The sequence below is a fragment of the Xiphophorus maculatus genome, chromosome 2 (assembly GCF_002775205.1).
Source record: "Xiphophorus maculatus strain JP 163 A chromosome 2, X_maculatus-5.0-male, whole genome shotgun sequence".
In the NCBI taxonomy this organism is placed as follows: Eukaryota; Metazoa; Chordata; class Actinopteri; order Cyprinodontiformes; family Poeciliidae; genus Xiphophorus; species Xiphophorus maculatus.
In genome coordinates, this window is record NC_036444.1 from 30964455 (window position 1) to 30991934 (window position 27480).

The 27480-nt window shown below is 37.8% G+C and overlaps 1 protein-coding gene across 3 annotated transcripts; it reads left to right on the forward strand.

The window, feature by feature from the left end:
- The first annotated feature begins 6036 nt into the window (after nt 1–6036).
- Nucleotides 6037–24240, forward strand: LOC102229696 (partitioning defective 6 homolog alpha-like). 3 transcript variants are annotated; one of them, XM_023349943.1, is made up of 7 exons: nt 6038–6306; nt 6426–6532; nt 11912–12134; nt 16894–17183; nt 18558–18683; nt 20857–21056; nt 23563–24240. In XM_023349943.1, exons 2-7 carry the CDS (start codon nt 6458–6460, stop codon nt 23867–23869), a joined length of 1221 nt encoding a protein of 406 aa, XP_023205711.1. In that variant the 5' UTR covers nt 6038–6306; nt 6426–6457; the 3' UTR covers nt 23870–24240. The 3 variants fall into 3 exon arrangements, with proteins under 3 accessions (XP_023205705.1, XP_023205711.1, XP_023205698.1); XM_023349937.1 differs by having other exon boundaries at nt 6037–6532; nt 23566–24240; XM_023349930.1 differs by having other exon boundaries at nt 6038–6532.
- The last annotated feature ends 3240 nt before the right edge of the window (nt 24241–27480 follow it).

Genomic DNA, 27480 nt, shown 5'->3' on the forward strand with positions numbered 1-27480 from the left:
GTGGCTTTACTGTTTCAATCATTGGAATTGCAGTCATTCCCAAAATCACACAATGTTCAAAACAATAAGGCACAAAGATAAAGGTATGAAAAATAATTTCCATTTAATTTTTTCCAAAAGATCATTTTAAGAAATGCATTCTAAAGCAAATATCTCAAATTGTACTAAAAAGGACCCAAAAGAAAATGTCAGCTAAGGCATATCTAATTAATATCAACAAAAACTAAAATCCAACAATGAACACACCGGGGAACTTTACACAAAGACTAGCTTACAAGGCAAATGTGAGAAGGGGAGCAGAGAGCAGGCGAGGGCAAACACTGAATAGGGAACTGATTCAAGTCAGGAAACAAAAAGTACAACACGAATGTTAAAATAAAACACAAAACAGTTTCCAATCTGTAGAATTTAGAAATCCCAATAGCTCATAAAAAGTCCTCTCCTCCAGCCATTTCTTTCAGGCTCAGCAAAAATAAAGACAGTTAATGATCTAAACAAACAGTCGAGCTGATTATCAAATGTGTACAGCCATATTAGCAAACATCAGAAAAAAATGAAATCATAAATAAATGTGCTGTTATGACAGAAAACGTATTTGTATAAATCCTAACTCTAAGAAATGGCTGGAGAAACCTCGACAGTTCTCATTAAGGTTCAGATTGTACATATAGATTCTAGAAAGAATATTTGAACTTCTTGGAGGGGAAAGATGTCTTTCTGCTTCCATTTTTATCTCTGACAATTAAAATATCTCTGGTTGGGCGTGTGTAAGTTTTTGAATCTCTTTTAAGAAAATTAAGGTGTGGATGCGTGTGTGGGGGTGTGTGGGCGTGTGTGTGTGTGTCACAGTTATTTGTGACACTGTGTGGTCAGGTCTAAGGCCTTGACAGTCTGATAATCAGACACGTTTGTCAGCATTCCAGAGGGCAGTGTTTTGACTGCATGGAATGTTGAAGCTGATGTTGCTCCGTTTTCATTTCAAATGTAAAACCTGCCTACGCTCTAACAACTTTTTATTCATGACTTGTTCCTCTACTCATTTTCTTTTAAATGAGTAAGAAAAAAATCATGTGATACAGATGTCTGGTTTATGAAGCAGACAAGTGGAATATTAACCAAGTCCTTCCAACTTTCAAAGTCTTGAAAATTATATTTGATTTTAGAGAGTATCTTTTGAGAAGACAAAAACAGACTTTATTGTCATCCAATTGAAATGTCACTGCAAGGCTCCAATAATAATGAAACAAATAAATAGTAACAAAAGGAATTAATAGAAATATATACAATAAAGAGTTTAAAGGGAGTTTAATAGTCTAATGACATGAGGGATGAAGCTGTTGTGGAATCTGGTTGTTCTGCATTTGAAGCTGCTGAACCTTTTCCCAGAGGGCAGCAAAGAGAACAGATCATAGTGAGGGTGGAAGGGTCTTTGTGATTGGCTGAGCCCTGAACAGGCAGCGACTGGGAGTGGTGTCAAGGATGGAAGGAAGCTCAGTCCTGATGATTCTCTCAGCTGTCCTCACCACTCTCTCTATACGTTGCCAGTCAGAAGTGTTAGATGCTCCAAACCAGACAGAGATGCTGCTGGTCAGTTTGTTCTCTATTCTCCCTCTGTAGAAAGTGGTGGAGGGGGGAGGTTTGCTCTTCTCATTCAACGTAAGAAGTGCAGACATTGCTGAACTTACTTCACCATACCAGAGGTTTGGAAGGACCAAGTCTAAGTGTCAGTAATCTGTATCCCCAGGAATTTAATGTTCCTGACTTGTTCCACTGCGGCATCATCGATGAGGAGGGGTGTGACTTGGGTGATTTTTCCTGAAATCAACAACATGAAATGTTGTCTAATCCTGAATAGACATTCATGATAGACATTCATGATTAGATGGTTTGCATCACACCAGTCCGCAAGATGTTTCAGATCCTCTCTGTAGACCAGTTCATTGTTGTCCCTGATGAGACCCACTGCCGTCGTATCGTCCGCATAATTCATATTGAACCTGGCATGGCAGTCATGGGTCTTCAGGGTGAAGAGCAGTGGGCTCAGTACACAGCCCTGGGTGGAGCCAGTGCTGAGGGAGATGACCCTTAACGTATTTTCACCAACCCTTACAGATTGAGGTCAGTCTGTGAGGAAATGGAGCACTTTGAAAGACACTGTTTTAAAAAACTGAGACATGCAATGTGAATATGGATGTAAGTGAAAAAACCCATTCTGAAGCATTTAGCATGATGTACTCTGTGTTCAGAGAATTGAGGAGGCAGTCCTGTCATTCTTCCTAACATTTCTTAATCTTCAGCTTCAACAAGAGTAACTTTAATGTATCTGGGTTTTTATGCAGATTGCATAAGGATTCATTCTGCTGGGATAATTTCTTCCTAGAATTTAAAAAGTCTGTTTTTGACTGGTCAGATTAAACTTCTTAGCTAAGCAGTGTGGTTTAATGGTTTTTGTTTTTTTTATAATACAGACAGGATTCTAACTATTAACTACCTGTAAATAGATTCCCTTCATTAACAATTCAAACAATCCCTTTAAGTTGGTTTTTACAGGCTTTTGTTCCCTCTGTCCTTCTAAAAACAAATAGGTAAAGTGCAACAGAAAGCCAACCGGATTCACGTAAAGTTGTGTCAGAGATAAAAACCAGTCCTTCCACAGGTCCACACCCAGTCAGATGGGTATGACCTGCCCAGTAGCTGGGACATACCACACATAGTAGATCCACATCGGATGAACCTGATGTCACACACCTCACAGGAAGGGACATCTGGTTTAAAAACTACAATCCTCTTTAATCTTTCAGTCATTTGGAGACTTTTTGATGAAAGTCCTTTAGCAATTTATGTCATGAAATTGAAAGGAAATTAATGGGGAAATGACAACAAGACAGAATTATTGGCACAAGATCAAAATCATAAAGTTTGTACTAAGCTGGTTTTGGCCATGATACCATTTCCTCTTTCAGTTAGTGGAGACTTATACAAATATTACACTAGCTCCACCCACACCTGCATCATTCAGATGATACTCGTCTGTCCTGTTCCTGCTATGTGACCATTTTGAAAACAGCATCTAGATCACAAGAACCATTTTGAAGTTCTTATTTTTGAGAGACTTCGTTCCCTATATGTGTTTTGTTTTAGAGGAACTATGGTTGGCTTTTAAATTCCTGCTTTTGCAGGATTCCTTATTAGTTCCTACATAGTTGTTTTCAACTTTCGAATAGAATCCAGCAATTGGCAAATGTTGAATGGTCAAGAAAGTTAAGCACTCTTTAATCAACTGGCATATTTAAAATGTATTTGCTGTTCAAAATAGCTTCTTGCTCTAGAGGAATAATTGAACCACCGTTACCAGCTGACAGCTGGGGATAGAAATGTTAAAATGAGCTACAAAAAAGTAGATGGACTGGAAATGATTGATCACCTAGGATAGTTTTGGTGAAAACTGAAAATATACATATACTGAAGCATAATCCTATTAATTTCTTCTGAGAAATGTTTTAGGACATTATGAAATAGTTAACAAAATGTCTTTTAAACATTTATTATTCAGTTCAATTCAGTTTATTGACATAGTGCCAGTTCACAACAAATGCCATCTTGAGGCATTTACAAAAAATATGTTCCAGTTGATCCTAGTGATCATACAGTACAATTAGTTATTCAAAGTAGCTTTAAAAGTTTCTATCTAAGTAAACCCAGCAGTCTGCATACAGTCATTAACTCGCAGAACTCTGTAACATGCTTTTTGGCAAAGCATTTATTAAGTAAATTAAAGGTATTTAATGTATCACAAACTACAACAAAGTAGTTGTAGTTTATGATGCAGTTTTCAGTTTTTCTGCCTTGAATGAAGTAAAATCCGTGTCTTAAGTCTGTTGAGCTCCTTTGAAGGTGCACACAAACACCCGGGCCCTGGTGCCGACTGGTACTGAGATGATTAGAACTAAGAGCCTGGAGGAGAAAGCAAACTGAGTAAAAAGAGAAAAAGAGGGGGGCAAACAGCTTATATACACACACACACACACACGCACACACACACACACACTTGGTGATGTGGTATGCAACCATTTCCAAACGTCACTGTGAACCAGTTGTTACTCCTGTCTTCATCACAATTAAGTTAATATTTAAGTAACAAAAACTAAGACGTAACTCAACTTTGTTTTGTTGAAAGCTATAGAAATATACAATAACATTGGATTGCAAATACTTGAAAACTAAACCTTAAAAAGTAATACTCCGTCTGTTTAACAGCAGACCATAATTCTTAAGTATTGTGGGGGTTTTGTTTGTGTAAAATTCCATAAAACTGTTATTCAGTTTTCTATGCTAAAACCTGGTTGGATCCCCTTTTGGCTTCAGAACCACCTTAATTCTTCAATGCATAGAACCAACGAGGTGTTGGAAACATTTCTTAGAGATTTTGGTCCATGTTGACATGACTGTGTCACAAAGCTGGTGCAGATTTTTCAGCTGCGCATACATAATGCTGCTCCACTGCTCCACCATGCCTTATGGTAGGAGCACTATTGTGGTGTTTCCCAAAGTTCGTCAAGGGTAAAAAATAAATAAACAAATGTGCTTGTAGCTAATGTGAAATGTATTGGTTGTTGACATTCTTTGTCTCTTTATTAACTGAAATACTATTAATACTTGCAAACTCAACATATAGTTGGGAATACTGTCTGTTTGGAGTCAGGAATTGGAAGATTTAACTGTTCTGTTGGCTTGAATAGTCAAGTCTGTTCAACCCAGTTTTGACTGTTCAAATCTGGCAGATTTTAGCTGCCAAGTTCTCACTGTCCTGTTCAAGAAGCCACTGTTACATTATCATAGGTTTGTGATCTTTAATATTCTTTCTGAAGTAGCCATTAGAAGATGGGAACACTAAACTAATAAAGACAAGGACATGGTCAGCAGCAGAAAATATCCTCACACCACCAGCCATGCTTTTATGCTCTTTATGCCAAATTTTGACCTTACCATCTGAATGTTGCAGCTGAAAGCAACTCATTATATCAGAAGGGACTGCTTTTGGTGAGCCTCTTGGATAGACAGCTCCATGTCCTTGTTCATAGCTGACAGGTCTTCTGCTGTCACCCATCTGATTTAAGGCAAATGGAGTAAACTTGGTCATACTGACCACACAAAGCAACTTTACACTAGAGCCCAGCTGCAGTCATAGAACCCAATCATACAACAACAACGTTAAACAACTTGAAGTTAAGATGTGGGAGGAAGTTGGAATCAAAGCAACAAATTTCCAATGCAAAATGACTTCCCGATGTGCTCAGAGGTGTTATTCTGCATCCCTCTGTTGTTTCAGCAAGTGTTGCCTTCTATCATCTCCAACCAGTCTGCCCATTCTTCTCTGATCTCTGACATCAACAAGGCATTCTTATCCACAGAAATGTCCCTCCCTGGATAGTGTCACTGGATGTCTTCTGTTTTTCCAACCTTGCGCTGAAAAGCCAACAGATGACCGTAACATCACTCGGATTCTCTTTCCCATTCTTCCTCCTTATGGCTCTATAAAATGAGCTCAGTTTAAAATAAAAGGTTGAACTTTTCTTCTAAGTCTGTATTATTTTGTCTTTCTTGTTGCTAGGATTGGCCCAAACATCTTTGCCCTCAGAGATGACCCTTGTGAAACAGGGTGGAAACTCAGGTTTTTCAGGTATGTTCAGCCACAGGCTCCAGATGGTTTTAATTCTTGTCATGCCTGAGGTGAATGAGCAAACGTCACGGGATAACAAAGAGAATGACAACTATCGATCTGACACACAAAGTAACTGCATCTTGTATTCACTATGATAGTGGGGTAGAAGGGTTTGGGGTGCTGAGGGGGGGTGTTTTAGTAATCTGGAAGCCAAGAAATTTAGGCTAAGATTAGCTATGACGTGTGCAGAAATGCAGTCAGTACTGCAGCTGACAGTAGTGGATATCAGTGGGACAGTAGGGCTGGCTGGTGTTGTGTTATTACCCTGATGCCATGTCCCGCCCCCTTTTGCTGCGTCCTTCTGTCTGGCCCTGGGTGGGGGTTGGGGGTGTGGGGCAACTGGCACCTCACGTCCCATACCGGATCTACTAGACTCCACCTGTCAGGATGGCTGCTCTCTTTCTTTTTTGCATGCGCGTGCATGTGCACGTGCGCACGAGCGAGGGCGTGAGTGTGTGTGTGTTGTGGGGGAATAACACTGGCGCGTGCTGACTCAGGACGAAATGCGACGCAGCAGCTAATCGCGGCTGATTTCTGCTTCTGATTTTAACCTAGACTAACAGGAACACGGAACACTACCTCAGGTGAAGGGACTGCTTTTTTTCACGGAGTCAACTCTATGCTTAGCATTCCGTTTCCTTCTATTCGCAGTCACACAGGAGGAAACACATATCCCAGCTCTAGTGGATGTTTTTATCTGCAGTGCCTCAGCCGAGCGGAGAACCGAGGAGCAGAATGTCAAGACAGTCACAGCAGCAGCACCGGACGCCCATAAGACACATTGATAACACGGTGGAGGTCAAGAGCAAAGTGAGTGCTGTGTTTCATCGTTTATATTTTTACTGTAATGAAATAAGAGGTTAGAAGGTGCCGTTCGTGTTGTGGCTCGGACAGAATCCTGTGCTGTAGCTCAGGTGAGATTCATGATGTCTCCCTGGAGCGTGGGGGTGAAACCGGCTGATTTTTGTTACACGGAGCGGCAGAAATTCTCGGACATTACAGTTTCCCGAGGTAAGCATGTTAAATGTCACGACAGAGTAGCAGATAGATGGCGCATTCAGGCACCAGGCCGACCGGGTAGCCTGTCTTTTTAAAGCTGCATTTACCCCATTGTCGCCGCCAGAAGCATACAATTGTTACCGTCACTCCAGTTCCTGCTGATCCTCAAAGTGTAAACCTGACCTAAAACAACACAATGTTTAGTTCTTTGCTACAGTGAAACTGGCAAGTAGCTGAAATTTACCGTAACTTTTACCAAAGCTGTAATAGGGTGGGTTAAGATAGGAAATGTTTCTGGTTTTTAGTTGAAGTTTTCTCTTCTTTTGACTCTAATTAAAGGTGTAGTAATTACTCAGATCATTACTGTGAACATACATTTTGTGTTTCACTGTGTATTACAAAAGCAAACTAAACTATTTCCTGTTTTAGGTCTCAAAATTAACTACATATCAGAATAATTATATTTATCCTGATAATTATGATATAATTCCTTTAATTCCGGAATTTACATACTCTATGATTACTACCGTTTAAAAGAAACTCAGAAAGCCTAGATGAGGATATAACATGACCTTGTATGTTTTCTTTTTTTGTAGCTTAATTAAAATATCAACAGGCGCCACATTGGTCTGAATGAAAATGCACCATATTTATGTGAAGATGTGTGATTTCAGTCTGAACAGTAGGGGACCTGAGTTAACTGTGAACATCAGGTGTTAGATTTGGACACCTTTTGGAAAGTAACATTGTCCTCCAAAAGACTTAGAATAAGGCAGTCTCATTCAATGATAACATTCAAACCACCCTAACAAAGGTGCTTTTTTGTTGTCATAAAAAACAATTTAAAAATGTTTATTAGATAAATCAAAAATAGTATTTGTGACACTTTAAGAACCAGAGCTCACTGGTAACAGAAGTGTTAAAAAGGCCTAGATTTAACTAGTCACAGGGCACTCTTTGCTCTGGTCCAGACACTGACTGGTACTGCTTGTTCTACTTAAGTGCTCGGTTGAAAATATATATTAAAAATATAGATTATATGTTTTGTTATTTTGGCTGAAATCATAAGTCATGGGTTTGGCCCAGCATACTTGGACAGGTTTTCATTCCAGAAAACAGGAAAACCGGTAACAGTGACTAAGGTCTGACATTAACCAAATACGGTAGGCTGAAAAGAACAGCCCAGTAACCCTCCTCCCATTTCGTCCTGTGGAAGAAGCAGAGCAAGGCTGAGCAGGTTGTTGTAAAATGGTGGTCTGTGAAGAACAACAAGGCTCTCTCTGCAGTCTATTCTCAAATGCAACTAACTAAATGGGATAAAATTGGTCCAATCTTTAGGCAAAACTCTTAACTTCAGGTCCATACAGATGCTGTTCTGTTTCTCAAGCAGAAATCTTAACACAATTTTTGTCTTTCTTAATCTACGTATAGCTATTCTGATATCTAAGAGTGTGTTTTGTTTTTTCTTAAGCAGGTAATATCTGGGTCTATCCCTAAAACATAATGCCCATTTTGCCCACTTTTAGTTCCATAGATATGCTGTAGTAAAGTAATACACTTGTAGTTTATCAGCTGTTTATCATTATAATCACTAAGTTTGTCAAAAACCAAATACAGACTGAGGGAAATTCACTTTGATATCATCAAAGCATCAGCAGTAGCTATCATTTAACTTGGTCCAGTTCATAGTTTTGTTTCTGAATCTGATAACAATAATGTGAAAACCATATAGAGTAACACTGAATAACTGCTAAATATTGAAAGTTCAAGTTGTCTTGGACAAAAGGATTCAAGCTTTTCAGATTTTTTTCAACTGTAAAATAAAATCAGGTTATGTTTATATACTTTTAGTCACAAAATAATTTAACCCTCTGCAGTGTTCCTCTTGAATAAAATCTTGCTTCTGTTCAAGCACAGTAGATGTTATAATCAATTAAATACATCTTCTGTTGTCCTTTCAGTTATTTACTTGGAGGATGGATGGAAAGATCTGCAGCCTCAAACTGCTTCCATCCATAACAAAAATAAATGTGGCAGCACAAAACTTCTCAGTGTAACCTGATAGTTTTAAGTGCATTCCAAAGGCAGCATAGTCAATTTTTAACCAAGGAGAAGAACCATAATCATAAATTTCCCACATGGATCCTCACAAAGCTGATTTGAATCTCTGCTGCCGGGTCCACACAGACTGTCAGAAGATCTTGAGTTCCTTCAGGGGAAGTTCTTTGGATCTTTATCTGGGAATTACCAGGATATGTCATACACAGACTGAGAAAGATAAAAATGATGTCCGCATAGTGCAAAGTCTTGACTGGCTATTTATCAGCCAGTCAAGACAGTGCAATGTTTTGATCAATAGTCAACATCTCAGCAGCCAAAAAAAAAAAAGTCAAATCAACTTCCAAACACATTTATTTTGTTTTCCAATTCAGAAGCAGTTTTCATTTGATTCATATAAAGCTATATATATATATATATATATATTTCATAAAAAGTCATATTTAACTTACAACATAGATGTCTTTTTTTTTCTTTCCATGCATCTTAAAAGGTCAACATGGCAATGGTCCTAAATTGCCTGCATGGTCATCTTGGTCATTTGCGTCCTTTGCAATAAATGATCTCCAAAGCAATACTGTTATTTGCAATAAAATAATTAATTTCTCATTTGAAAAAAGAATTGAATTATTTATGTGTGTGTTTCTATTGCTGTATAAAATAAGCTTAAGTGATTAAATGAAAAGTCTGCAAAATGTGCCAATTTTTGTATCCAATTAATAATCAATTACTAAAATAATTATTGGTTTCAGACCTGTGGTCAGGTAAAGTGCTCTTGCTCTTCAAATAAAAGTTACTTTATGAAAATAAAAGAACAAGAGGAACATAAATCTGATAGCTAAAACATTGAACAGCAGATTAACATGTTTTAATCCTTCATGATCAATTTTGGTCATAACTCCCACCCATATAATGAAGAAACCGTAGGCTGAACCAGGTTTAGCATGGGTCTCAGTTAAATTAACCAAACATATAAAAAAATAAATATTTCTTTAGCAAATCTGTAAGAAAGTATTTAAGTCGTACTGCCTCATAGATTATTTTAAAGAAGTTTTAGGTATCCGATTACTGTTGTTGGAAGAGGTAAAATACACAGAATTAAAATCTGGATAAAGTTTATTAGTAATTTATGTTTCAATATTAACCTGAAACGTAATCTCCATCTGTGTTTTAAACTGAGTGAAAGTAGTTTTTTTTTCTTTTCTGAATTTCACATTTGTTATATTTCCTGCTTCAGGACTTAAAATATGTTCAAAGTCTTTTAGTTTGGGTGTTGAGCGGGAACCTCATGTACAGCTGAAAACCAGACGTTTACATACACCAAATATGTATGGTGTAAACTAACTTCTTTGGTCTGAAGTTAGATCTGAGCAAATTGATCTTGTTTTAGGTTAGTTAGAATTACCAAAAGGATTTCTATTTACTAAATTACAAAAAATCTAGCAAGAACATTTTGCAGAATTTTTAAATAACTTTCTTTAAATTCAAAAGTTTACATATAGAATGATTGGTATTTAAGGGGAAGCCCAGATGATGATGTCATGGCTTTGGAAAAGTCTGATAGGGTAACTGACACATTTGAGTTAACTGGAGTCACACCTGGGCATGCATTTTAAGGCCTCAGCTGGAACACACTGCTTTCTGTTTTGACACAATCTAAAAAAATAAAACTGCGTCTCTGGCAGTGTTGTTTGCATTATATACATGTATAATATAGGATACATTTATTGGCCAACTGATTTAATGCCCAGAAATCACTGATTTTATTTTGGGGGATCGTAAACGACCAATACTTACATGTGAAGCCCATCTTATCCCCTAATCTTATCTTCGTCAGCAAAGGTTTAAAAATCAGTCTCTGTCCTCTTCTGCTCTGCAGTGAGAGGTTTGACTGACAGACCGGCCCACCAGGTTATGTCTGAACATTTACAGTTAACAATTTTCACCCCATTGTTGCCAACTCAGTGACTTTCTTACCATATTTAGCAACATTTCAGAAAAATAAAATTCATATCAACTAAAATCAAAATCAGCAGGTCAGGCTTTTTAAAGATCGGTAACCAGGGATCGGCCAGAAAACTGCAATCGGTGCAGCCCAACTTAAGATGGAATACATACACACATATTCATGACATTCTTTGATTAAATACATTTCTCTTAAGCATAACTCCAATAGCTAAAAATGTAATTTATACCAGGTGAGTCTTCCTCCCCTGAGAATGTGGATTGGTACTGGACTGATTCTGAGCCTTCAAATGATTTTAACAGAAGTTTCACATAACTTAGAAGTTGATGTTAAAATAATGTTTGTTTCAGCCACTAAATGATTTTGCTCAGCAGCAAACAACAAATCCCCAACTACAGCATATAGCAGTTCATAGATGCAGCAGCTATGTAGCCTGACATAAAAACATTTTGCTAGATAATGTCAAACACTGAGTAGTTTTAATTATTGTTATCAAAAGTTATCAAATACACTGTTTTGAAGCCAAAAATACCTCAGAAATATACAGAGCCAACCACGAGAATCAACTCATTTAAAGTTTAAACTCAGTTTCACACAAACACAAAGACCCTAGCATAAATATTTGGCTGTTGAACTGGACCGTTCCAGGTCGCTATCAAACTATAGCTTTACAAATCTTTACATTACATTACCAAGACACATTAAAACAAACCTTCATCTTGGCTTTTTTCTATTCGTCCTCTTTCTTTTCTCCCTCCCCGAAGGGTAAGTCCTTTTAAAAAGACATTGTTTTGCCTAGTTAACTTCTGTCCGGAGTTTTGAAGGTTTGGATGCGCTCTGCATACCGGCGAAGAGTGCGGTACCTACCGCGGCCACTAGGGGCCCCCGAGAGCAATTTTTTTTTTTCTTTTTATCAATAAAATAATAATTTCTACATAAATTACCAAATATATATTATTGTAAAAACAAATCACTTTATAGTAAAATTATGTGCTTTTGATATTATAATGACATAGAAATGATTAATAAAAAAAAAGGCTTATACTTTGGGCCGGCCCTGCTAAGATGTAGCTTAAGGGGTTTGAAACTTAAACTAAAAGACAGATGTATAGTTTGTGTATAGTTTGTAAGAATTATTTCTGATGGTTACTTTTTGACATGTGCAGTTTGAGGCAGAGTACCGTCGCTTTGGTCTGAAGAGGAATGGATTTGGTGGCTTCCAAGAGTTCTACCACCTCCTCCAAAACATCCATCACATCCACGGTGTGGAGGTGCTGCTGGAATACGCTGACATCCATGGAGATCTCCTCCCAATCAACAATGATGAAAACTTCCACAAAGCTGTTTCTTCGGCCAATCCCGTACTGCGGATTATTATAACAAAGAAAGGTAAGAGTCATAGACGTGAGATGAATTTGGCTAAACACTTTGCTCTCATTTATCTCAGCTGCATTTGGATTTGGTTTTTAAAAGCACTGCAGTGTTTCATTTAACTTCATTTTGCTGCTGTGCCCCTGTGTCTGTCATAATTTGTGACGTAATGATGTTAATCTGCTGCTCAGCAGACGGTATTGTTTCAAATTACACTCAGCTGCCAGCTTAATCAGATTTACTCTGAGGTCTGGTAGAGGAAGGATTAAAGGGAAAGTAAGATGGAGGTTCAAGACAAAAAGAACAAGTGAAAACAGAATACACACTTTGCTTCAGGATTACCCAATAAAACATGAGGAAGTGTGTCAGGTCTCAGAGAGATCACTCTAGAACTAACCCTTATTCCACTCCTCATGTAGAAGGTCAGTTTCAAATAAATTCTCCTGACCTCATCACCTTATCTTTCGAACTAAAATCCTTGCTTCACACCAAATCATGGATGAACTCAAACTTTCTTCACCTAAACAAAAAAAACCCTCAAGTAATTAAAAGAAAACTCAAGTAATTTTATTTGAAGAAGAGAAGAACTTTCATGCTAGTCCTGAAACAATTCTTGGTACATTATCTCCATTTCCTGTCATTGACTGCCATTTGAAGATGGATGAATAAGTGAGTCATGTCATTAGATTGAGTTTTATTTATTTTCCTCTTTTAGCTAAGATTAAATCCTGCATCTGTTTTAAAAATGTTGAGAAATTGTTCATACTTTTATTACAACCCGTTTGGATAACTGAAGCTCTACAGTATATTTAAGGGTTTAGATCACAATAATTTTCACCGTCTTCAGATGCTTCTAAATGCAGCAGTGAAACTTCTAACCGGGACTAGGAAACAAGAGCACACATCACCAGAGTTGGCTTCTGAAAGAAGAACATAACATACCGAGTAAGAGTTGTAGAAACAGCATTCTAGCAGCTCTGCTAGTAGGTCATAACACCACTGATCTGATTTGTGAGATGCTGTGGGGGAAACATGTCATATTTCAGGTTAATGTCTTTTACATATTAAGCTCCTTCACTCAATAAATACAATCCTGTAACAGCTGATTACACACTGACATCTGGACCTTGTATAAAAGTATGAAAGAGCTAAAAGTAAAACTGTTGGCATGACTTACTGTCTGACTAATTTGGCTAATGATTATATGAACACTATTGGGCCTAGGTTGGGCATGGAAATGTCATTAGAGATTATCTTTGCCTTTGGAAAAAGAAATAGATTCTGTATTTTAGAAATAAAAATTCCTGTCTGAGGAATGCAGCATGTCAAATATTTTTCTCCAGTAGTGGAGCTGTCTAATATTTCACTGCTAGTTTTCAGTGTTTTTATGGTTCCAGCAACCATGAAGATATTTTTAAAGAAAAACCTACAAGTTTAAGTGATGTGTTTGTGTTTTAAGAATATTGGAGTCACTTTTCTAATGGTGGCTATAGCTTTTGCTCCTGCCTTTTCATCCTTATCCATAGGAGCTAGAACAGGTTATCTGTTAATAACATCTAAATCTATTTGAGCTGATTCAGGACAGTTCAGGGGTCAATAATCAAGACCTGAAGTGGTGGTCTTCATGCATCATTTTGAGTCTGAATCTGACATAATAATAATTATTTTTACTGGCATATGGTCATAGAGAAAACTCACTAAATGACGGTGTGGATTAATTTTTCTAAATTATTCTTGATAGTTGTGTGATCTAGTGACAACAGATGTAGGGTTTACCCAGCCTATAAACTTCCCAGAACCCTGCCAGGATTAAGTGGATGAATGGGTTGATAGTTGGAATCGGGTAAACAATAATAACATTGTCAGGTATGCTTTAGAACAGGGGTGCCCAAAGTCGGTCCTCGAGGGCCGGCATCCTGCATGTTTCAGTTCTCTCCCTGGTTTAATGCACCTATATCAAATGATGGCTCGTTAGAAGACCTAAGAAGAACACTGACATGCTGAAAAGGTTGTTGGTACTACCAGGGATAGAACTAAAACGTGCAGGATGCCGGCCCTCAAGGACCGACTTTGGGCACCCCTGCTTTAGAATCTAGATCACATCTGGCCTTAACTTTGGAGATTTATTGCAGGGCAGCAAATTCTGATTGGCCTACACAGCCTCCTGCTCAGCAAGACTTTTACATTTGTGTTGCAGATCCAGTGTTCAGGGAAATATAAATATTTCTAAATTCCAGGGTAATATAGATATTTCCCTGAACACCTGACCTGTCGAATGTGCTGTGTTGCAGTAATACTTCCTTGCTTTCTGAGGAAGTATTACTCTACTGGTGTTCTTGCCCTTCTGTGCTTGATTTGTGATTAAGATATGTGAGAATAAAAAAGCCTTTGGTTTTGTTAAGTGCCAGAGGTCAGAGTTGACTGTCACAGGGATGATTAGCATGTACCAGGGTACACAGATCTCAAGGGTGAGATTTAGCATTAGCTTAGCCATAGTTCATCCTTGTTACCTTTTTAGAATAAAGATAGAAATGAACAGCTAGGTGCTTTTTATCAAATGATCTTCATTAACTGGCCGTCAGCAAGTATAACCACCTCTGAAGAACTATCTGGTGTCCTGAGCAGACAGGTATCACAAAACAATTCTAAGGACAAAATGCTTTAGCAAGGACAATAGAGAAACAACTCTTTCAAACAATTTGATGTCCAATCAGAAAAAAATATTTAATAGAATTTTCATAGAAAATAGATCAGGTGAGACTCCAACCATCCAACTGTCAGGATAATTACAAAACAAACAAGAGTCTCAGACTCTACAAGCCTCAATTATCATTTTAATTGTTACACTACTTCACTGTATAATTGTCACAGTACAGTTTAGTAAAAAGCCTGATGAAAATGTGGTTTGTAAGAAGAGTTGCCAAAGAATGGCTCTTCTTCAAAAAACAAATATGGTTACATCTCAAATAACCAAGCGATTCAGCACAGATGAGAGCTGTGCCTTTTTGGAGAAATAAAAACATGGTATAGAAGTAATGTCTCAAAGCAGCTGCCAATCACAGAGGTGGAGGTGGAGTGATTTAGGGTTGGTTCTACAGTCTCTGGCATGTGGCGCCTTGCAGTTCACTGTCATCTGGGGTGTATGCGCACATACTCTGTAGCAGAATGTGAGATCATCTGCATGACAGATGGCCTCATATGCAACTGGGTCATAAACAGGACAATGATCCCAAACAGCAGCAAATCTGCAACAGAATGACTGAAAAACCTGATTGAAATGTTGTGGTGGGGCCTTAAGAAATCAGTACAGAAACAAAAACCTACTCAGCTCAACAGATTAAAACAACATTGTTCAGAAAAGTGGGCCCAAATTTCTCTAATGACAACGCAGGAGACTGATAAACCCATACAGAAAAAAAACACATGTAGAGCTACTGAAGTTTGTACAGACTGTTTTATCATGGGGTGTATTTCATTTTGTTTTGTTTTTTCATGACTGCAGTGAGTACATAGTTTTTTTTTCTCCATTACTGTACATGAAGACTTATTATGAGAATGACATAATTTTGGGCTAGCAGTATTTAAATATCTTTTTCTGTAAACTGATGATTCAGAACACCATTCTTTAACTGTGGTTAGTGAAGTCACAGACAAAATTTAAACTTCAAACATTATTTTCAAATTAGATGATATTATATTGTAATACTTAAAAGATATGATCCTGAAATTCTGCTGTTATTGTTTTATTTAAAGTGATTTCTTACAAACCTCAGAACAGAAACTAACAACAAACAGATGTGTCCATCCACACAACAAAGGAGACAAAGAATAATCTGGTTCTATTGAACAAATACAAACAGATTATGATTAAATCTGTCAGTGTTTAATCTGTACCAAAGCTTCAGTTTTCCATTCCCATGGTTCAGATGTGTCCAGGTCTAAAGCTTTATTATAAACCCCCACAAGTCATTGTCTTTACACATTGTTTTTTATTGTTGGTTTGTAAATTGTACTCATGCTGTGTCCTATCCTGCCATGTATGGTGCTGTATTGAAATTGGGTGTTAGATTGACCTAAATGTGAGCAATTGAAAGAGATTATTTTTGGAACATCAAACTTCACATCTTTGATGTGTGCTAGTTCTGAATAGGGCATGTGTGTTGGGATCAAGGTTGTGACATTTCAAAAGATTGTGTTACATCAGGACAGGGTAAGGTTTTTCTTTTTTGACATCACAGTTCCAGTTTATTGATTTGTTATCATATCTAAGTATCAACCTGAACTCAGCGTTTTTTTAAATGTGGCTTCTCACAGTTAATTTGTGATTCAACAATCACAAATCTTTTCCAGGGTACCAGGTTGGATAGGATAGCTTAATAAATTAATCAATTAGAAAATTATTTATTTTTTATTTGCTCAGATAATTTTGGTCCTACATTAAAGTTTGTTTGATGATCTTCCACGTTTCAGTGGGACAAAAGACAAATCAGATGAAAGCTGTAATGAAAAAATAAATTTTCAAGACCCTGTTAAAAAAGCTAAATATGTAGTTGTCATCTAATCCCAGCTCTCCCCTTCCTTCTTCATGTTTCAGATTTCAGATTTATTCGTATCCCAAATTGGGCAATTGATGTTGCAGCAAGTATAAAAACTAAAAGACAAAGTATCAAAGATTGAAAAATAAGGAACAACAAAAAAATGTTATGTTTTCATAAGCTAAATACATAGTTGTCATCTAATCCCAGCTCTCCCCTTCCTTCTTCATGTTTTCACATAGAGGGTGACTCCGTTGTTTATACCACCAACTCTCTCCAGAGACGCAGAAAAGGACTGGGCTTAACAGGTCTGCGCCCAGCTGGCTCTGGCTCCATCCACTCAAAGAACAAATCGGGCCTCATGATTGGCCCACCACAGGACTTCAGACAGATCTCATCCATTATTGACGTGGACATTTTACCTGAGTCATATAGGCGAGTTCGACTGCACAAGTATGGCTCCAAAAAGCCTCTGGGATTCTACATCCGGGACGGGGTGAGCGTGCGGGTGACACCGCAGGGTGTAGAGAAGGTGAGATTCTTATTTTCTTTGAGCATAATGACTGAGCATCCTGTTGAAATGAGTCCAGTTCAGGAGTAATGGCTGTAATTTGTGTTGGTTCTGGGTTTTACTGCCTAAATACTAACAGCAAGGATGATGTTAGTATTTTGCCAATGAATGCAATTGTGTTACATTGAGGACCCATTTGTTGCTTTTTGTAATTTTTCCTAAACTGATCATTATTTTCTTTGTTTAAAAGTGGGAGTTCCTTATGATAACTAAATATGAGACTAAAGAGTGTGCCAAAATGTTTGTAGCTTGTTTTTGATTTTCTCACAGACATTAACCCACAACAGACTGGAAACAATTGTAGAATTCATACAGTGGGGTTCTGTACATCAGTGTTGATTTATCAAACTGATATTCAGCAAAAGTTTTTTTAAAAATCTCCACTTTGAAAAGAAAAAGCTATTTTTTTTTCATTAGAAAACAAAGCACAGGAAACAGTCTACTCACTTACCAGACTTACTGCTTAAACAACACAAGGCAATAACACTGTATTCCTCAGTGTTGTAATGGTCACTTACTGATGTGTATGACTGTGGTTCAGAGGGAAGAGCAGTTGTCCTTCTGCCACATTTCGATGTTCCTTTGGGCAAGGCACGCAAGCAAATCTACTGATCTGTAGTGCTTGTATGTATTAGAGAGACTGGGTGAATGTGACCAGAGTGAAAAGTGCCTTAAGAGGTCAGTATGTGAAGAAAAGATCCACATCCAAAAGTCCACATTCAGTAATTTAATGAGTTACAAACTGGCAGAAGTACATAACCAGGTTGTCACTACGCAATATCTTTATCAGGCTTGAGGCTTCAGAAAGAGAAGTACTAGGGAAAACTGTCCTTAAACATTGATTCTGCATGTAAAGTTTAGGTGAATATGCTGCATGTCAGCATATTCACATTTACACATCACAAGGATACTAGGGATATTCTCATCTTTTAGAATTTGTGGGGGGTTATCGGCTCTGGGCACTTTTTGCTGAAAACAAAACTCATATGAAGGGCATTGTGAGCTCAATGAGGAGAATGCTCACTATACCGTACTCAGGCCATAAGTAAAAACATCTCTTCTGTAATAGAGCAAAATGTTTTTTTAAAAAAAGACTTACTACAGCTGCTCTTCATGGCATCTATTATTGCATATCAAATTTTATGGTGTCACTGTTGCAATAACATTGCCCACCTGTGAAGCAAAGATATGTTGAGCATAAGATTGTTTTTTAAAATTGTGGCAGTTTCATACATATAGCAGATATTTTGTTGTTGATGATGTATTAGCATATAACTTAGGACATATCTTATCTGCTCTATCTGTTTGTTTCCATTTTTTTCTGTCTTCTTGTAGGTTCCAGGGGTCTTCATATCTCGCTTGGTGCGGGGTGGGCTTGCAGAGAGCACAGGATTACTGGCTGTTAATGATGAAATCCTCGAAGTCAACGGCATCGATTTAACTGGAAAATCTTTAGATCAGGTAAGCTCAGTGAAGATTAAAGTTTTAAAATTCATACTTAAAAACAATTGTCTGAGATGTTAACATGTTCCCAAAAAGATTGAGTGTATAAGATGTGAATAAAAAGGTGTATGGTTTTAAATATTCTACTATTTTATTGTAGAAAATGTGCAAATTTAATACTGATTTCATAGTTCAGTGTAAAGGTGCCCCACAGAGTTTGGGCAGAGCAACGTAACAAGAACTACCTTCCTGTTTCTGGGTTTAGGAGTTTATTGAAGAAAAAGTCTGTAGTTTTTGTTCAGTTTTGGCTGAACAAAAACTACAGCAAGAGAAAATGCAACATGAGAATTTAAAACACATCTAAAGGTCCTCTTTTTGTTTTGCGTGGTAAAATAAACCTTCATGTTGAACCACCATGATTTTATGACCACTTTATGTGAGTTCTTACTTTGTTGGAAATGAAAAACTGCAGTGTACAGTAGAAAACCTGTATCCTGGTATTAACACCTATGTTGCTTAGACAATTGCCACCAATTGGTCTGCTGGACTGATGTGAGCTGAGCCAAATCCACATAAACCATCAGACTGCTCAAATGTTTTCAGAAAATTCATTTTCAGAAATTCAGTGCAGATGAAAACAAGTCAAAATTGACCTCAGTTCATCTCCTCATAGAACATAAAGTAGCAGAGTGAGCTAAATAAAGTCCATAGCTTTTGTGTAAAGTTTCTCTTCTTGAAGAGCATCAACAAGAGTTTGTAGAATGATATGCATAAATTACTTGTCTCTAAAATGCATTTTTGTATTTACACTATGCAACAGAACTGGCAGGTCAGAGAAACCCCTCTTCTGGATTGTGTTAGGACAGGTGGTTTATGCTACACCATTAAAACAGGAAACACAGCTTATACTGCCACCTTGTGACTCCACTGTGTAGACTGCTTCTTATGTCTTTTGTTTGTTTTTTTGCTGTTTTCTGTTCATTAAGCAGAGTTGATAGAACTGTGTCTGACTGGGGTGCAGGTTATTTTGTCTATTTGCCATTTCATACCTTTGCAGGTTTGGTGAAATATCTCGCTAACCATGATAATTCCACCAGAGTATAGATAAATCCCTGTGACCCATAGGTTCCATTCCTGCAGGCCATGCCAGACCATAGTCTGCAGATTATTAGCATAACAATTTTACTTTCCAAAGAGCATTATTTTAAACATTACAATTGTTAGTATCCCCTAGTTCCAGCCCAAGTTTCTTAGGATCCAGCTGAGAAAGCGCAGAGCAGAAATAGACAACACTCCCACCTCCCCTCACTCTACAACTAGGACATTTTACTAAAGGGATGTTTTAGCATAGGAGTGGTATTGAGAACATAGCAAAATGTTTTCATATTTTTTTAAACTGAAGCTTTTAATAACTATTGCTATCCCTTAATGCTGTTAACCAGCCCATGCCTGGCCTGATAAGAACCAGAACTTGTTCTATGCTATTTGCTTCATCCAGAGGGACTGGGCTATCAGCTGCTGAGAAACGATTGCTTCCTTGAGGCGTGGACCAGGTTAGCGATTGGGTGGGCCATCACCCAATAGCTAACATTTGCCTGGGACTTGTGTAATGCGCCAAATCAACAGTATGGAGCTTGCAGGATATTACATGCACTGTAAACAACCGTCGCTCACTGTGAAGAGAGAAGCACTGAGCTGAATAAGGCAGCTTTTAATGTTAATTGAATATTTGGAAGCGTGATCAACACAGACTGAACTACTTCCTTCACTTCCTCCTCTGCCATCACTAAAACTATAGGCAGGCTACAATTCTAAAACAGCACACAAAATCAGCATCATCATTCACAACTTCTCCTTCTGTTCACTGATTGGCAAACAGAAGGAGAATTTAAGGGAATCCAAACAAAGGGGAGAAAGCCAAGACTTTGCTGTAAGCAAGGATTATTTTAGCAGTTATACAGGAGGGTAATAGCCAGGCTAACTCATGCCTAATATGAGATGGATTGTGTACAAGTACTTGGGTAGAAGACAGGGGAACAGATTGGCATCTGTCTGATTCAGTTCACTTAGTTTAGTAGAGCTTTTACTGGTGTTGCTTGTCAGTAAAAATAAAGGGAATTCTTAGACTTCACAAGTCCTTTCACTGTTGTAGTGTATTTGTACTTTTTGAGCAGCCTTTATGTCATTTCAGGTGACAGACATGATGGTGGCTAACAGTCACAACTTGATTGTGACTGTGAAACCAGCTAACCAGAGGAACAATGTTGCACCTCGTGGGAGTAAAAACTCGATGGGTCACTCTGGTTCTGTGGGCTCGGGTGGATCCATAGGCTCTGCACTGTCACATGACTCCCCAAGTCCTGCCTCTCAGAGCAACCCTATCACTGCAAGGTAGGACCTCACCCCCATCTATACATCTGAGATTATATACTTAACCAAATACTGTTTGTTTACTGGAGCCATTAAGTAAGTGTTCCAGTTGCATCCACACTAAGGCTGCACAATATACAGTGGATACATTGTTACAAGTGTGTGCACAGGACTAGTTGGAGTGCAATAATTGTTGGCTAATTTATTCTAGGTGTCATGAACTTTTTATGTTTTGTGCTAATTTAATATTTAAACAGTTCAATAGTCTCATGGTAGCAGTTGCTCATGTCAGTTGCAGTTGCTCATTACAACATTTACATGATGTTGTAAATGATGATGTCCAAGATGCTAAAGGTCACAGAGAGATAGAAGGATAAATTAGAAAGAGAGGAAAGAAGAAAAAAGGCATATCACAACTGATATCATCATCACAACATTTTCATCATGCAGCCCTAATCCACAGGGCCCAGTACCACTCCAAGTACTTAGCAGTGTTGTGGTACCAGTAGGTTTCTTGGAGTAATGTCTTCCCCCACTGGTTTTATCAGCTGTTGATAAATGATGGTTCCTGATGCAATCAGTGGATTATATATGTCTGGATTGGGCTTTTTCCACAGGACTTTATTCGAACAAATTTACCAGGGGTGTACTGATTTCCTTAATTTTAGGAGATTGATGATCTGTCAATACTTAGATGTGAAGTCAATGTTATCCACCACTCTTTTCTACTGTAGCAAAGGTCTAAAAATTAACCACTGTCCTCTGTGGCTCTACAGTGAGAGGTCTGACTGACAGACTGGCCTTCCAGGTCATGTCTGCACGTTTGTGGTTAATATTAATCACCTCATTTTTGCCACCTCAGCAACTTTCTTGCTATCCACCTTATTCCTGTGAGGCTTACTGGGGAAACGATTATGGGTCTTACTTCAAGCGCCCACCAGAAGTAGCAGGATTTTATTGTAATTTGTAGAGTTTTTTGCTAGTTTATATTCATGATAGAAGTTACAGCTCTCTTTTCGGTTATAATGGAATATTTAGTAAAACTTGTTTACAGACACACCGTCTGCTATCAGAGAGCTGCTCAGTACAGATTATTGTAATTGTGAGTTTAATCACCGGGAGCGACAGTTACACGATCGTTAAGTTTTGTAACGTAATGACTGTGAATTAGCAGCGCTGCTAGCAGCTCGTTTTTCTGAAGAACTGACAGTAATAAAGAGAAAAGAGGAGAAGCTGGTCAGAGACCTGAGCTGCAGGTTTGTGCCGACAGTATAAAACACCAGAACTACATAATATTAGCTTGGTGTGATGTGAATTTTATTTTTCGTTTGAATTTAAAAAACAATCAAGTTCATGATCTGAGTCATTATTATGATTGGGCCAGCAAAATGTATTTATAAGACAATATAAAATATCTGGGATTATTTAGTCCATCACAACCAGAACCTCGAGGTTCTCTGTTTCTGAGTGTCGCTGCAAATCAGCGGAGAAATGACCGCAGCTGCTGCGCTCCAGACCGTAATATGGAGAATCTCCCCACTGGACTAGAACCGAACCGAATCACACAATAACCTGTTATAGAGAGCAACTTGCCACTGGAAAGTGTTGTAAGATGCCCTTGTGGAGCTCGGGTAACTGTTGTGCTGTTCGTGACCACGTTTAGTTTGTGGCTGCAGCAAGTGTGTTTTGAACGGGCTCCCAAATCAAAAGCAGTAGTTTTCATTGCCTACCAACAGATAAGCAAACAAAAGGAATTTGGATAAAAATTCTAAACTTGAAGAGAGAACCCTAAGTGCTTTATGTGCATTTAAACCGCGTCTGCATCCAAAGCAGCTGAGTCGACTGAGCAACTGAGAAGAAATGCGGCTATTTCTTCAAGTTGCCATCCCTCTCCGCAATAGCTGTAAGTTGTAGCAAAACAACTCGTCACATTTAAGCTTTGATAGCTCGTGTCCCCACATATTTTATAGCCAAAAAGCTCTGACGAATGCCGGTTTGTGAGTTGCTAACATGTAAACAAATGGCGGTTCCGGTTTGCGGCGGAAGTCGCACCCATAAATCACGCAAAGCCTCATGGGGGCTAGTAATAAGGTGGATAGGTAGCAACATTTCAGACAAAAAAAAATAGTATCGGCCAAAATCTGAATCAGCAAGTCAGGCTTTTTAAAGATCGCTAATCAGCGATCGGCCAAAAACTGCAATCGGTGCAATCGGAGCCCTAAGATTTACCTTTCAGTTTCAATTCAAAAGAACCATAAAACCATGTATTCAACAACTAAAATATTTAAACAGTATTGTCATATTCTAGTGTATGTAGATTTGATATAAGGGTGTTTGATTTTTTATTTTATGAAGTAGAGTTTTTCCAACATTTTTTATATCATAACAACAAACACTTTTACCATGAAGAAGGAAATGTATAAGATAATAAGGTGAAACATTTGAGGAAACGAAAGATGAGATTTATTTTTTTTTAAATTACGTATTGTTTCTCAGTATTTTCCCACGTTGTGTGTTCTTACCACAGCAGCAGCATCGCCGAGGGAGACAGTTACGAGGAAGATGATGACGGTGATGTCATTCTGGAGAATGACTGCCTGTCACCCAATAAATACTATCCAGTCACTAACAGCAACAGCAGCACTCTGAACAGGGACTCTCCTCATAAAGGGCAACACAGCGCGATCCCACAGAGCGTGTCCATGCCAAACAGCCTCGGCACCTCGCTGAGCCACAGCTCCACCATGATGTCCCATCACAACGGCGGCTCCACACACTCAGTCAGCAGCAGCCAGGAGAGCATGAAAGAAGATGGCAACGTAATAACACTGTGACACATGTAACCACGGCAACAACTTCTGACTGTGGAACAATTAAGACATGATGCTGTAAACTTGACATCTGATAAGCAGATCAGTTGCACAATTACTTTTAAAGGTTCTCCTTTTAGACCACAGACATTGTTGAGAACAGCGCCAGCGTTCTGGACTCTCCATCGCTTTCCAGAGAACAGAGCCAGAAGGACGGGTTACACGGAGCTGGGCTTCTTTAGGAAGCTTCATTATCAGGTTCTGTAAGCAAAGAGTAATTATGTATTCTTTTATTATAGTGAAGGAATTATGGAAATTATTTTAATGATATTTTGAACTGCTGACTGTGAAAGAGAACAGAAGAACTGCAAACAATAAACCAGTCTAGCACCTACTATGTGAACTCTAAGGGAGTGAGTGACCTTTGTAATACTTTCTGTTTTCACCATTTTTATGGTAATAACTTAATAACTTAGTTCTGGACAAATCAGAGTCATTTTCACAGCTATATAACTCTGCTTTCAATGTTGTCTTGACATTTTATATTTTGTTTTCATTTGTGATCCCTAAATCTTATGGATTCTACAGCACACATGACAGACGTGGCCAGTTCTGCTGCATTAATGTTTGACCAGAAGCTTATCATTCTCAATGCTCAATTACATCTATTACTGACCCAGTTACCTGAATGAACAGCTGAGATTATTTTAAAAGTGGGTTTTCTTTGTAGAGGTTATGAGTAGTCAGTATCTAACTTGCATTTGTTAACTCGCTAAACAGCCTCCAGCTGGACAACCAGAAGCTTCAGTGGTGAAAATGAGAGTGGTTTAAAGTATGGCTGTCATTACTCAGTGAATATGTTTACAATGATATTTATTCGAACAGTTTTGTCATTTTAATTATTATTTTACCTCCAAATGCCATGCTTAACATGCTTTAGGTGGCACATCCTGTTTGACAAAAATAAATTAAATGAAGTCATTATTTATGAAAATTATAAATAAGTGGCCAGAAATAATGTCCAGTAATTTGAATGTCAAATAAGAGGAGACTAAGCTGAAAAAGAACAAAGGTAGACCTATGTTCATATGAATGCAACTCTAAAAGCAACATGTTTCTACTGAACTTTATGTTCAAACTTTAGACTGGATTTGTCCGAATGACAAATAACTTTGTATACCATGGAAGTCTTTCTGATTTAAATGTGATTATCAAAACTTAATGGGATTTGGTTGGCTGTTCAAAGTCGCTGCCTGTTTAATATGTGAACATTAAACAGGGAAACAGACTGGAACCAAGCTCGGTTGACATACACAGACTGAACACACACACACACACACACACACACCCCTGCACACTGCAGACTTGGTACACAAAGTAATATGAAAAGAAGGGTTGTGATGCCCTCCCTCCTGACATCAGGATCACTGGAACTGGCTGAAAACTCATCTGTTCAGACCAGCATTGATTGATCATCGTGTCACACCATTATGCAGTCAAGTTTTCCAGAGTCCTGCTAATGACCTCAGTATTAAGCACAGGTGTATTGAACATGAGATACATCTAAAGGTTGAAGGACATCGGCCATTGAGGATTAGAATTTAGTTTTCCAACCGAAGAGAATCTACGATGTTTTAACCATGACTCTCACAAGCTCTGGTTTGGCTGCTGTTCCCAATGAAGCCGCCCACTCGGTCCCAGGGCCAGGGCCTTCTATGTATGGAAACACAAAAACACTGGTGCTCAGGAAGCTCTAGCACCAGCCAAGCACTGGAACTGGTTTGATTAAAAAGACCCCTGAGAGTTACCAACTGCAAGTGAGACATTGACAGCTCAACATTAAAAAAACTTTTCTGAACATCTGAATCTTAAATATAAGTGATGGTTAGTAGAAGTAAGCAAATGGAACACAACACATTAAGACAGGTTTTTTGTTATTTTGTGAAAACTGTCCCAAAATATTTGATTGTTTGACTTAAGGCTCAAAATGCAGTGGCTGTGAGCTTTGTTTCTCTGAGCCTTGAGTGATGCCAGCCTTGCCTAAACTACACTAGTGTGTTTGCTGCTTTACTATTTTTCATACATCATTCAGAAATAAAATTCAATTTAGAATACAATACAGAGTGATTATACACAGGTGATATATTTAAAGCTTTTGTTTTTGTTGGTTATTATGGTTTACAGTAAAATGGTATAGTTAAAGAAACTTGTTCAAAGGTTGCTCTGTCAAAGCATTGTTAATGGATAGTTAGATGAAAGAGAAAAGTACATCCTGTTATGTGGCCTAAATCCAGTACCCAGGATGCTGCACCATGCTATGTGGTTTATGATGAACCTTGTGTCATTTTAATTACATCTTCAAGAAATAAATTCTTAGAGAATTTATTTATTTGAGAAATAAATAACACACAAAACACTGAACTTGCTATAAATAGCACAGTTGAGGCCAAATTTTTTCTGGTTAGGGTTCCTAGCCCTAACAACATTGTGTGTATAATTATTTGAAAAGTGAGTATGTTAACCATATTATTATTTCTAGTAGATCAGTTGTTACTTACATGTGAAAACCAACCGTATCCACTGTCCAGTTCTGCTCTGCAGTAATAAAGACCCACCAGGTCACATCTCTGTGTGCGTGGTTAGTAATAGTCACTCCACTGTTGCCAACATTTAAAAAAAGACAACATTTAAAGATGAAAAACTTATGGCATGGTCTTTCTTACTTCTTACGTATGAAAATAAAAAATTGAGATGGGAAAATGTATGTTTTTCATATATTTGCAAACTAATTCTGCAACTAATAATTCAACAGTAATTTTGTTAACAATTGTTATATATAATAATAATTCATAATTATTAATTCATAGCCAAGCCAAACAGATTGTTTCACCACAGCAGAAAATATAGCAGATGGAAAAAGAAATATCGACACCATTCTCTAATTTTTATTAACAGAGTTTTTCATTTTACAACAAGATAAAATTAAATCTGATACATGAAAACCAACAGAAATCACACAACCGGTTACTGACAAACCCAAAGCTTTCATTTAAAAAGGCTGACGAAGAAGCTCTTTATTAGTGCTGGGATGTAAAGTAAGGCAGAGTGACTCATCTCTCCTGGAGATTCTGGATGAAGATTTTCTCCAAACTCAGAATTTTTGGGTTTTCTTTCAGTTCCAATGACTGGAGCATCTGGATACCTGCAAAATACAACATACATCTGATATGGACAATATTCTAGTATAGCTGTGACTAGAAACATAGCTTAAAAGGTTTAGACACTCAAAACCTGTTTAACGTGTTGTCAACCTGGATAAGATTTTAAAACGTTTGATGCCTTTCATACACTTTTACAAAACCAAAGAACAGAATAAAAACCAAACCTGCTAAACTATGGTTTAATAACCCCAGAAAACATTACAGGCACTCTTTAAAGCTGCAACTATCAAATGATGGAAGCAGGGATGTATTGAGTGCATTTCTAAAAACAGTTCATAAAAGCAGTAAAATAACCTGGATTACCTGCAAAATTCTGTTTCTTTCTTAAAATCTATCAAAAGTAAAAATCTGTCAGTGAACTTGTCAAGCCCTCAGAAAGACAAGTCCTTGTTTCATTGTGTTCGGATAAGACAG